General features: G+C 53.0%; 3 protein-coding genes across 3 annotated transcripts; 1 reads left to right on the top strand and 2 right to left on the bottom strand.

The window, feature by feature from the left end:
* Positions 1–136: 136 nt before the first annotated feature.
* VC83_00699 (uncharacterized protein) lies at positions 137–3,933 on the bottom strand. The gene is made up of 2 exons (XM_024464386.1): positions 2,750–3,933; positions 137–2,691 (listed from the first exon to the last, which is right to left on the bottom strand). Exons 1-2 carry the CDS (start codon positions 3,370–3,372, stop codon positions 663–665), a joined length of 2,652 nt encoding a protein of 883 aa, XP_024327716.1. The 5' UTR covers positions 3,373–3,933; the 3' UTR covers positions 137–662.
* Positions 3,934–7,032: 3,099 nt separating this feature from the next.
* SLY41 (suppressor of loss of ypt1) lies at positions 7,033–9,307 on the bottom strand. The gene has a single exon (XM_024464385.1). The coding sequence runs from the start codon at positions 8,538–8,540 to the stop codon at positions 7,335–7,337; it is 1,206 nt and encodes a 401-aa protein (XP_024327715.1). The 5' UTR covers positions 8,541–9,307; the 3' UTR covers positions 7,033–7,334.
* VC83_00697 (uncharacterized protein) lies at positions 9,308–12,310 on the top strand. Its single transcript, XM_024464384.1, has 3 exons — positions 9,308–9,867; positions 9,919–11,699; positions 11,826–12,310. The coding sequence occupies exons 1-2, from the start codon at positions 9,784–9,786 to the stop codon at positions 11,557–11,559; spliced, it is 1,725 nt and encodes a 574-aa protein (XP_024327724.1). The 5' UTR covers positions 9,308–9,783; the 3' UTR covers positions 11,560–11,699; positions 11,826–12,310.
* Positions 12,311–13,091: the final 781 nt, after the last annotated feature.

Here is a 13,091-nt window from a genome sequence, read left to right as displayed (position 1 = left end):
GTGGACGCGGGTCGCGGCGACGCGCCAAGCATTCAGGGGATGGCGGGTGTGCACGTGATAGCAGCCCGTCTGTCTATCAACGGTTTATGGGGAGTTACTGATGATGAGGGTATTTTGGGAATTAATACGCACGAAGAATAGGTAGATGGTGGAATATACGGCTATACTGGCTATCTTAGGTCGTCAAATGTGGACAGTCAGGCACGGTCTCGAGATGCAACTCTGAGGAACACTACACCATGACCATGAAGACGAAGTAATTAATTCAATGGCCATTTGCTTCTATGGTCGCTCTACAGCACGCAAGGCTCAAAATACGTACGTATTTCATGCTCTACACCTCCACCGTGCTAGACATGCAATCCACCCATCCTCCTCAGTTCACATATTATCATCTCATCCTCGTCGTCCCCCATCACCACCACAACCTACCAAGTCCACTCGCCGCCAAAAGTCAATCAACCCCTTCATCTTCGCCGTCGAAATCCTCCTCTGTCCGGGGTATATCGGGTATCGTTAAAATATAAACTCACCACCATAAAAAAAACGCCATCATCCGTCAATCTTTATTTACCCCCCCTCCGTCCTCCAAATTCGCCCCTCCATTTTTCTCGCCAACGCCGTCCATAAAACAGTTTCGCCCCAGCTGCCATACCCCCTCCCTAAAAGTCAACCTGCATCTCCCACTCCAACTTATGCTTCTTAACATACTCCCTCAGCATCCTCGCCGCCTCCACCTTCACCGTCTTAACCGGTAACGCCTGCCCACCCGGCGCACACACAAATGCCATCCCCCCTCCCTCGCGCACAGCCTCCGGCTCCCTCGACGCAACCTCCTCGCACGCCATATGGTACTGCGCCCAGAACTCCCGGCTACGGCGGATATTCTCGCTCATCGCGTCGCGGAACCTCAAGTAGTCGGGGGAATTACTCGGCGTCTCCTTCGCAAAGCGCTGATTGTGCACGGCCAGTAGCGCGTTCGTCGCTACCCCGCCGATCAAAAGGATCACAATGTCCAGATGTAGGTGCATCTTCCCGTGGTCGTGGTTCGCCTGCAGTAGCGGGAACAGGGAGAGCCAGTTGTCGCCTGTGTTGGGTCGCCCCATCTTGCGGTACTGGGTGTCGAAGGCGTCGAAGGCGACGAGGTATGCCAGTAGTGATTCCGCCCCTGCGAGGGTCGCCAGTTGGTTCTCCTTGGAGTGGATGTACACGTCGCGCTTGCGCTTGAGCGTCTTTCCCATCTCGGAGTACTTCATGTTCGCAGCACGGCAGCGGTCCACCTCTGCGGATTTGTCGCCGCCGTTCTGCCTCGGCTTCTCCATGCTGGCGGGCGTAGAGGTGGCGCCCGTCTTCGGGGTGAGGGTGTTGTCATCCGCAGAGTCGACGCGACGCATCGCAACGCTCTTCATGGCGTCACCCTTCTTTGGTGTAACTTTGCTCGCGCTCGGAAGCTTCTTTCCAGAAGTCGGAGGCTGGCCTGGGGATTTAAACGGCGGGAGTAATTGACCAGTGGCAGCTTTATCGGAGTCGATTTTCGCAGGGACCTTCGCTCGCTTTATCGATAGCTCGGGTTGCTCATCGGGTACGGGGCGCGGCCGTTTGCTCTCGGCTGCCCTCGCCTTTGATACGGCCGGCTTCTCGGGAACGATGCCGTCAGCCAATTCAAGTACGGCTCTGTTTGGCATTGGCTTCATTTTGAGGATGCGCTGTATGTCTTTTGTCATGCTCTTCTTGTACTTCAGCTTGACGGTTTGCCGTGACGGCTCATAGGTGATCTCAGGAGGAGAAGTGTCAGAAGCTTTAGATGCACGTCGCTTCTCTGCCGCACTAAGTTTGGGTGCCTTTCTCGCCACGCCGGGAGTATCAGGGTTGCGACTCTTCTCATGGCGAGCTTGGACAGTATCGAGTTTCCTGGTCGGCGGTTGTTTGCTCTTGGCCAGTAATTCCTCGACATTAGGCGGTAGTTCCCTCGGGAGCAGTTCCGGCAAACGGAAAGGCGATGTTTTCTTACTCTGTTCCTTTCTCTTTGCTGATGAAGATTCCGCCTTCATAGTTGAAGGGCTATGGCGGCCATTATTGCTCGACTTCTCAACTCCATGTCCCGAGCTGAAACTAACCAGGGTCGGACTCGTAAGGTATTCCGGCAGCGGCGACAAAAGCTTAGGCATTTCAGGGACTCTCGTGGCAGATTGTGTATCCTTCGCCTTGCTCCCGGACGCAGGCCCACGCTCCGGAGCCTTCTTATCATCCACCCTCGTTGTTTGAGTATTGTCAACGCTCGTCGGCTGCGACTGCTTCGGATTTGAGGGTTTCGACTTCGGAGCCGTCCCAAAGAGTCTGGACAGGGGATCAGACGTATTCCTCTGATGTCCCTTCGCAGCTCCACTCGGCGTATGTTTTGGCTCAACCTTTAGGCGCTTCTCCGGCTGCGACTGCTCGGGCTTTTCGAGCGGCCTCTTGGGCGCATGGTTCGACTCTGCCGGTTTATGAGGGAGTGGGCGTGACATTCCTTGCTTCATTGATGTAGGTTTAGGAGTTGTGTTTTGTTGCTCCCTTGCCTTTGGTGGAGGCGCATGGCGATCATTATCCTTGGCTTGGGGAGCAGCGGGCTTCGATTGAGGCAGGCGCGAGTCGCTTGGCCTGGGCGCATCTTCGTTCTTGACAGCACCAGAGCGCCTACCATCTGAGGAACTAAAAATACTAATTAGCATACAAATGCGACAAACATATCAGATCCCCGATCACATACTGTACGGCTCCATTCTGCGCAGCCTTCGCTGGCTCCGACTTAATAGCCACCTTCACATTATCTTTGTCCCTACTCGACTCGCCAGCAGGCTGCTGCGACTCAGACGAAGGTTTCGGCACGCGCTTCCCGCTCCTATAATCAGCGAGCGTGATCCTACTCCGCGGCTTCGCACCGCCCCGCTCGCCCTGCTGCGGCGTGGCCGTGCCGCTGCGCGAACGCGACACATTATACGGCGAGCGCGAGTTGATCTCGTCCTCCCAGCCGCCGCGCGGGCGAGCAACGCCGCGATTGTCGCCGGTGACGAGCGTCATGTACTGCAGGTCGTCGTATTCGTAGGCTTCGAAGGGTGAGTTGCGGTGCGTTTCCCACGGGCGCGAGCCGCGGTATGGATCGCTGGTTGGGACGTAGAGGAGGTGCGGTATCGGTGGTAGGAACTTGCTCTTGAGTCTGTCGATCGCGCCGTTGATAGCTTCCATCGTGGGGGAGATGTTGGAGTCGCCGTTGGGAGTCCTGGCGTCGCTCATGTTTGTGTTGGGGAGCTCATGCAGCTTCGTGGCTGGTGTTGGTCTGGTGGTCGACTGCGGTGGTGGCTGGAGGAGCGTTGAGCTTTGCAATTGATCCATGTGTAATTGAAGGCGTCCTTGAGACTGCGCGATCTCCGCAACAGGACGAGGTGCGCAGGGAAGGTGCGTCCTTATATATGAGTCGGTGGTAGGAGGGTGGGTGTGAATGGCCAGGTAAAGTCCTATTGTCGCCAATTGCCCGCGTCGGCAAGTGTTGAAGATAGGCCGTGGCCGTGGCGGCGACAATAGGCCCAGTTGGTATTGTCGTCAGGCGCTCAACCCATCGACAATACGTCGCCGCGCCTCATGTGCAAGCGCGGGGATTCGGGAGATCGACGAGGATCAATGGCGACAGTAGCTAGCGGCAGGAGCAGGAGCAGCAGCAGAGTCGATATGCAAAGCTACGATATGTAGATAGAAGGACAAGAGGCAAAGTGACAGTATGCGGCCCGTGTATTATGCGCTGAATGAGGAGAAAGTGAGGCTGAAGAGGATATTTGGTATCCAGGGTATATGTGAAGAGGCCGAAGGGAAGGGAAGGGAAGGTTGAAGTACCGTACTTTAGACGGGCGGTACTTGTGTTCTTTGTTCTTTGTTGTACTGGAGAAAGGTAGGACAGAGGTAGACAGGAAGTACAGTTTGGCCTTATGAAAAAGCTAAACGTGACTTCCAAAGATACGACTCACCACACCGAAAATGGGCGTCCAGGCCGTCGCAGCCTCATCACGCCCACCCACCAAGTACAACCAACCAAAGTACCGCTAGTACTTACACCCACGCTAGTCCCAAACCAGGGTGTTCCGTGCCGTCGGCCGCCAGCCGCCGCCAGGAACATGGAGAGAAGATGCCATCGGCGTGAAGATCTGCCGCCGCTGAGATCGCTGCCGAGTTTATCATATACTATTGCATATATATATACGTAACGTAACGTACATGTATAGCGAAAGCGCCAAACAAGCGAAAGCGCCAAAATTATCTACCCTCACGACAAACATTGCGATAAATCTACCACAACATTAGAAATCAATTGAAACTACTCGGAGTCCTCTTCCTCAGAGGTGTCTATTACAATCTGACACGTGCGCGCATTGTGCCCAGTCTCTCCACACTTGCCACAGCGACGGGCACGGGTTTCTTCCCTTGGCTTCCGACCACGGCTTGCCCTTATTTCCTGCTCTACCTGCTGCACAACATCCCTCTCATCCTGTAGCTCTTGCGCCCCTTGTTGACTAAGTGATCCTCCTTGCTGTAGTCGTGTTTTCCTAGCTCTCCGGCGCTTGCTTAGTACTTCATTTGCCTGTCGTAGGTTTTGGTTCTCTCCCTTTAGCAGTGCTAATTGATGCATTATTTGCGATGCACCCTTTGTAAACTGGTCAACAGCTGCATAGATTGAGGTTGGAGAGCTATTTTGATGGCGTGAAATCTGAGTTTTAATAAATGTAGACTGTGACATAGCTTCAATTGGGTTGTTTGGTGTCTGAGAAACCCAAGGTTGAGCAGTACCTGGGCGGGAGCTTGGAGGCGTTGGTGTCCTTAACTTAAGATCAAGTGTAGATATCACTCTCTCAGGGTCAAATGGAAGAAGCCCTGCCCCTCGGAACCCGCCTCGAATGTTACTTTCCGTCATTGTAGTGTTAAATGCAGCGTGGAAGGCAGGAAAGAAGTCATCCTTTGTAATATGAGAAATATGAGCCTGCATCATTGTCATACTGACATTCGTTGCACTCAGTTTGCTATCAAACTCAAGAGCAAACTTAGAAATCTCCTCCTCAAACCTACAAGTCACCATACATATCTTGGCTTATCACACCAACAACAGAAGCAATACTACTCAACGATTGCTGCAAACTCTTCTACTACATCTGTTTATGCTACATACATCACGGCATATCATTTGGACACTCATTGAACAAGTTATTAAGAAAATCTCCTCCTTAAGGGGGTGGGCCAATACTACCACATGGCATATCTCTACCAACTAGAGGCCTAGGAACATGAACGATAGCTCTAGAAGCTTCTACAACCCTCTATGATTCATTACACGTCATCGCTCCTTAGTTACCCACAAGATTGGTTAAGTTATGACATAATTTGTCTATAGGTACTCTGACCTTGGACCTCCTTTTCACTTCCTATAGGCTAGGAACCCAAGAGATGGTTCTATGGGATTCTCTTACGTTCACTACATGATTAGCAAGCTAGTTGTGGGTCGCACTTGATTTCTAATACATTTACCAAGCCTGGTTAGTCATGGAAAGTCATGGAAAATGAGAGAACTACACTCCTTTGGCATAAATAGGATTGCCCTTTCCTTAAGAAAGGGCAAGCAGGCAATACAGTAAATCGACTAGCACATACTTCTACGTCTTTTCCAAGCTTCCAAGCATTGATCTTGTTATTCTCTGTTTTTGAAAAGTCAGTGAGGTGCTAACCTCTGACTTACCCCTGAGTTCTCAGACTCAACATTTGTTGCAACTTGTCTAAACCACTTCACCACATCATACACCTGATTGCTGCGTTGTGGAATAGTCTAAGCTACAACCCTTTGGCTCTGTTTCCTAAGACAGTGTGTTGTCTTAGTAAATTCATCCCTTCCTTGGGTGGCTAGATTCTCATATCTGGTGCACCCACCATTACAATCATATCTTCAATTTGCCGACCATAGGCCTGCTTTAACGGGCCGAAACAGCCAACATCAAGTGGCTGGAGTAGATGAGAAGAGTGAGCAGGCATACAAAGCGTAATAATGTTGTGTTCCTTGCAGTACTCCTCAAACTCATCTGAGTGGTGGCTCTCATGACCATCAAGGACTAACAAGCGATAACCACCAACACTCCGGGCCTTTGTATGCTTCTCAAAGTGCTGAATCCAATCCATGCCTCTCTCGTTTGTAGTCCAGCCATTTTCAGTAACAGAAATCACCCAATCGCTTGAAAATCCACTATTCTCATACCAAGATGTAAGGTGGTTTTTGCCTGCAACAATGATAAATGGTGGTACTGCCCAACCTTGAGAACTAACGCCTTGGATTACTGTAACCCATTCCCGATTACCAGGCTGTACCTTCTTTGCTTTTGCCCGCCCGTCTGAGCTTGTTACAACCATAGCAGTTGAGATAACGCCCATCATAAACCCAGTCTCATCAAAGTTGTAGATATCTGCTTCATCGATACCATATTTCGCAATTGTGTTACGCACAAGCTCAAACCAGCCATTAATAACTTCTGGATCTTCGCACTTAGCCCTCTGGTAGTCGTATTTGCGCTGAAAGCGTGTCTGGAGCTCTACACGCCGCTTAACAAAGTTTGAAGCCCAACGCGACCCAACGCGTGACGCGTCGCGTGTTGCAAGTAGTCGACTTGCCATATCTTCAACAACAGACAGCCGAGGAGGAAACCCTTTGGCAGCTAGGTCGAGTATATACTGAACAAGGACGGACTCCTCTAGGTTAGTTAATTTCCGTGAGTTGGCTTGGATATCGCGTCGTGAAGGTACACCTTCTAGACGACGACCTAGCTTGCGGTGGTCCACAGAATAGATCCTAGCAGCAACTCGAAGGCGTAACTTTGGGTCGCTTTGCATAGCCTGGATAGCTAGCACTAATTGGCTTTCATCGTTTTTATGGGGCATGTTTTGTTGTTGAGGAATTTAACATTTAGTTGGGGGGTTTGGTCACCGCATCATTTTGGCGCTTTCGCTTGTTTGGCGCTTTCGCTATACATGTACGTTACATGTATATCTATAATAAACAATATATAAACCGTGCACAGGAATTGGAGTCACACATACACTAGCCCCCGCACGCCAGTCTATCAAACTGAGGTATTACATCAATCTATACACAGACAGACAGGCAGTCCTCGTCCATCCCCCCCCTACCCTACTCCTGCTCCTGCTCCTGCTCCACTCATACTCTCTATGTACGTACAGTGTACAGTGCAGCACACCCAGATCCAGATCCAAAGAACGCCATCTATAAACCCCTCCCATGCTCATCATATAACCATAATCCATGCCCACCCTCACAAGGCCTTCACATCCTGCCTCGGCCACCGCTCCTCTGGCCTCGTTACAGGCGGAACCCATGGCGGCCCCGCTCCCCCAGGCCCCCCTCTCACGCTCTCGCTATCGCTGCGCAACCGGTTTCCTTCCAGCGTGACTTTATACCCGTTCACATACGGATTACTCGCGCTCGACACCGACTGCGGCTCCACCGATGCAGCGGCCTCGACATCCCCGCTCAGCTCACGGATCGGCAGTAGCGCCTCCTCCTTGATATCCAGCAGTCGCGCTTTGCGGTCAGCTTTGTTGCTGTGTCCGGTGCGGTCGTACAGGTATAGCCCAAAGAATGTGAGGGCGATGCCAAAGCCTTGGATGGGGGTTGTGGCGTTTTGGAACCAGATAATGGCGATGACAACGACGAAGACACGCTTGATTAGCGAGGCTACGGAGTAGGTCACTGGTGAGACCATAGATAGTAGGACGAAGGCGATGATGTTCTGCCCAAAGTGAAAGGTGCCGTTGAAGATGAACTCTAGTGTGAGACGGCCGTGGTCTAAAGCGGCAGGCGACGAGGTGTTTTCCAGGTCGAGCGCTCCGTCGTGCAGGAAGTCAGAGATGAGAGAGAATCCCTCCGAGAACAGCCATAGCGGCGCTGTAAGGAGAAAGGCTAGCCCTGACGAGTAGCATAGTAGATTTAGTTTATCCAGCCGCCGCGACTGCTGGTGCTGGCCGTCTGCTTCGGCCTTGGCGGCCTCGTTGAAGAGGCGTTTCGAAAATATGTTCTGCGTGACAAATATTATAGCCGCTAAGAAAGCGTAGAGTATGCCGATGAAGTTGCCCTTAAAGGAGGCAGAGCAGGCGAGCATCACACCCAGGGTGAGCGGGATGAGAGAGAGGTATGTGGTAAGGGGGTATCGGATATCGAAGACGATACGGTATGCAAACACGGTAAATAGGGGTGAGAGGCCCTTAATGGTATGTACGAGCGAGACGGGGATTCGTTGTGTAGCGGAGGAGGAGAGGAGATGTCCGCCGATTTGGAAGAGTGCGAGCGGCAATGTGGTGACGATGACGTCGCGAGTCGGTGGTCTGATGCCAAACCTGAGAGCGGGGATGGTATTCTTCATGGCGGGGAAGCTGTCGGCCAGCGCCGAGAAAAGGAGGCAATACGACGAGACGAAACCGAATTGTATTAGTGTGAGGGTCGCGGGTTTCGGGAAGGCCATCAAGATGGTCTTTGAGGAGGTGTTCGTCAGGGCAGAGGAGAAGTACCAAACTATGCAGAGTGTCTACGATTATCAGCGTACAGCAAGGTCTGGGGATAGCAATTGGAGGCCTACAATGAGCTTTGGTGACACGGGCGCCTTCAGAGCGCCCGCAATCTCGTGGGCATTTGCAGTAACGCTGCCCTTCCTCGAGCGGATAGTTCTGAAGGCGTCTGTCAAGCTCTTCTGTCTGCCGTGTACTCTCCCCGTGGGATGATATGCCGCCTTGCCAGTCCAGCTCGGCGGTATGGGTTCTCTGCGTGTCTGCCACCTTTCGAAGGGCGATGGTGTTACCCCATTGAGTGTCCCATTCGCTCTCGGCGGCTCAGGGATTTGGTCATCCTGTCCCCCGAGAAACGAAGGGTCCATGTCGGGAAACTTCTCCATCGATATACGCACCTCAGCAACAGGTTTGGGTGCGATGGCGTGGCTCAAGGACCTCTCTCGCCGTAATTGTAGTGGAGGGGATGTCGAGTGCGGCATTGCGACAGTCAAGGGGGGGGATTGAAGCGAGCTGAGAAAGCTGGGAGGGTTGGAGAAAGCTTAGGATGGCATTATCGTCAGTGGTTCATTCTTCGAGAGCTGTTATTATTGGCAGCGACAGTGAGTGTTAACTGAAGAAGATAACGGGGGGTTGTAGACGTGTGTAGACGTTGTGAGAGGTGAAGAAGCTGAAGAATTGTCAATATATCGGGATATCCACGCAAACGGCGGGACAAATATCCAGTTAGCTGGAGTTATACGACCACGGACCATTCAGAGTCCGAGTTCCGGATGAGTACGAGGGACGAGAAGTACAAGAAGTACAAGAAGTACGGAGTACAACCAGCGAAGTACATGCACCCAAGTAGACATTTAATCAAATTGCTTGGCGAATGGCTTGGCGGATGGCTTAGCGCTTAGCGCTTAAATGATGGAATGTTTGACTTGGCACGCTAGAACGAACTAAGTTGATTATAGGCGCTAGGCTGGTTAGGGACTGGCGTCGAGACAGCCGCGTGAATATCGAATTGTCAAATATCGAGAAAGACAGCTATATACCCAACAGAATAGCATCTACTGCACCACCACACGCCTGTATATCAACACATTGTTTCCTAGCAGGGCATTGAAGGATACAGCAGCATACAGCAGACAGCATAGTGCAGACAGCATAGTGCACAAAAAGCGCACCAGTATCCCTCACACGGCACCCCCGGGCGCGATGCCCTCAGCGTCCAAGATGGCGCCGAAGATGACCAAGAACCAGATGAGGAGGGCGAAGAAGAAGGAGCAGAAGAAGGCAGAGGTGAGCATTGGCAGTACGTCCGCATTGACGACTACAGCTGACACAGCCAAGGACACAGCAGTCAAGGTCGAGCCAACACCAGAACCAGAGGCATCTCCCGCGCCACCACTGAAGACGGACGAACAACCAACACCAGTCAAGGCAGACGACGAAGACATCTCACAGATTGAAATCTCAGCACTCGACATCTCCGAAGATGACCCGAATTATGAGATGTTCAAGGCCATCATCGACCGCTTCCAGGTGAACAAGGAGGGAGAGGACGCCGACGAGAAGGCCAATGGAGACAAGGGCGAGATCTACTACTCTGATGACGAGGAGATCCCAGACGAGGAGGAAGAGGTTGAGCCGAAGATATCGAAGAGGGCGCGCAAGGCGCAAAACAAGCTGTCCGTCGCAGAGCTAAAAGCGCTTGTCAACAAGCCAGAACTGGTCGACTGGACAGACACCTCAGCCCCCGACCCTCGACTACTCGTCCACATCAAATCCTACCGCAACGTTGTCCCAGTTCCCACACATTGGTCGCTGAAGCGCGAATACCTCTCCTCGAAGCGTGGTGTTGAGAAGCCACCGTTCGCCCTCCCCAAATTCATCCAAGAGACGGGCATTGCCGAGATGCGCGACGCCGTTCTCGAGAAGGCAGCCGACGCCTCTCTCAAGTCGAAGCAGCGCGAGCGCGTCCAGCCGAAAATGGGCAAGCTCGACATCGACTATCAAAAACTATACGAGGCGTTCTTCCGCCACCAGACGAAGCCGGAACTGACACGGTACGGCGAGGTATACTACGAGGGCAAAGAGTACGAGACGAACCTCAGGCATCTGCGCCCTGGAGAGTTATCGGAGGAGCTGAAAGAGGCACTCAATATTCCACCAGGTGCACCACCGCCATGGCTCATCAACCAACAGCGTTTCGGTCCTCCACCATCCTACCCGTCCCTAAAAATTCCCGGCCTGAACGCACCTCCTCCACCAGGTGGAGCCTGGGGCTTCCATCCCGGTGGATACGGCAAGCCTCCCGTCGACGAGTTCAACCGCCCTCTATACGGCGGCGACATCTTCGGCGTGCTCCAACCGCAAGTCAACAACCAAGCCGGTGAACCCATCGAGCGCACACTCTGGGGCGAACTGCAAGCACCAGAAGAAGAGGAGGAAGAGGAAGAGTCCGAGGAAGAAGAAGAGGAGGGGGAGGAAGAAGACACCACCGGCCTCGAAACCCCCGGCGGCATGGCCTCCGCCGTCCCCTCCGAGTACCCCAGCGAGATCGACGCAGGCGGCGCCTTCGACCTACGCAAATCCCGCAAGGGCACCGAGACCGAGGAGTACACCGGCCCGCGCACCGCATACACCGTCATCCCCGAGCGCGCCATCCGCGCCGAGGGATTCTTCGGCGGCGAGCGTGCCTACGACGTCTCCTCGATCAATCGCCCACCACCTAACGTCCCCGTGCTCGGCGAGGAGGACCAGCGCAAGCGCAAGAAGCCGGGAGATGTGGAGATGGCTATTGATCCTGAGGCGCTGGAGGCGGGGCCGGAGGAGCTGCGCAGGAGATATGAGAGCGCGAGGCGCGAGCAGGATGTCGCGGGTGTGCAGGGGAGTGGGAAGTGGGGGACTGAGGAGGATTTGAGCGAGATGATTGAGAAGGAGAGTCGGAAGAGGCAGAAGAGGGATGAAGAGAGGAGGAGCGCGAGGTAATGGGGTGGGGTGTTGGGATAGTGTACCATTATGGTTGGAGATAATTAATTGCATCAATGGGGCGTGGATCGTCCGCCGAATCCCGCAGTTTATGTCTACTCTGTGCGAATTTACAACGCTGCCGTAGGGATGTCCTGATGGTATGCCCCTTAGCAGCACAAATCGTTCCACTCAAGAATCTCGCCATCTCTCATTTTGAGAATTGATACTCGTTGCATTTTGCAAGAGACAACAAACAAAACAGGCAGCAGATTAACATTTAACAGGGTCACTAGTCTAAACAGGATATAGAAAGCCACTTCAAAGGGTCCATCCCACTCGCGTCACCATAACTACGTAAAACCGACGCCATCACCACCCCTCACCCCCAACATCACGCCACCTCCCAATCCCCCTAAACCCCCCAAAATCCCCTCAAAGAACCAACACCACCGCCAACATCCAAAACCACAGTCAATCCTCTCACACAATGTCCACCCCCCTCCACCCCCACGCAGTCTGGAACCCCGCCTTCCGCCCCAACACCACCACCTCCCTCCCCCTCGCCATCCCGACCACCACCACAACCACAACCACCAGCCCATCCCACCCATCCAACACACACCTCCACAACGTAACCTCCTTCGCCGCCGCGGCCGCGGTCGCCGCAGACGCGGACCTGAAATCGGTTCCGCTGGGGGATTCTAGGGATCTGGAGGCGGGGATGGGGGGGGTGGTGAGGAAGAGAGGGGTTAGGGCCAGGGTGGAGGGGTGGTGGACGGGAGTTGCTTGTTTGCTGTTGATGTTTTTTACAGTTAGTTTGGGGGGGTGTTTTGCTTTTGGGGGGTGAGGGGGAGGGAGGGTGGTGGGAGAGAGATACTGTTGAGATCAGTGGTGTATCTGTATCTGCAGCGGCATAGTTATCACGTTGAGTTGAACAACAGTTCACTTGAATATATGTTTTTTGTATTGTTGTTGTTCTGAGTGAAGCTATCTACGGAACTATTTGTGGGTGGTCCGCAACCCGATTCGGTTGGCGAGCCACACGCCTAACCAATCAGTCTGAGCAACCTCCTCCTTCAACACACCCCTTTGCATGACTGAATTGAGGCCATTCCCATTTCCTAGGCCGTGATCACCTTCATCTGAAGCTGCTGTATGAACTTCTCATGTTGTGTGGCGGGTAGCGGCTTGGTCAATCCATCTGCTACCATGTTGGCTGTTTCCACATACCAGAGGTCAATTGACCCATTTTCAATGTGCTCCCGAATGAAGTGGTGCTTGACATCGATATGCTTGGTTCTCTGGTGGAATTTGGGGTTTTCGGCCAAGCTCAATGAGCCTTGGTTGTCTCCATAGATCTTCGTAGCTTGAATGTCATTTCCTGTGTACATCATCTGCTTCATGATCTGTTGTAGCCATAGTGCTTCTGACACCGCCTTTGCGAGTGCGTAGTACTCTGCTTCTGTGGTCGATTGTGCCACGGTCTGTTGTCGCTTTGAAGTGTGTGAAATCACACCTCCGGCGAAGAAGAAGGCATTTCCAAGGACCGA

The sequence above is a fragment of the Pseudogymnoascus destructans genome, assembly GCF_001641265.1.
Source record: "Pseudogymnoascus destructans isolate 20631-21 unplaced genomic scaffold scaffold_2, whole genome shotgun sequence".
Lineage (NCBI taxonomy): Eukaryota > Fungi > Ascomycota > Leotiomycetes > Thelebolales > Thelebolaceae > Pseudogymnoascus > Pseudogymnoascus destructans.
This window is presented reverse-complemented; position numbering and strand designations above follow the sequence as displayed.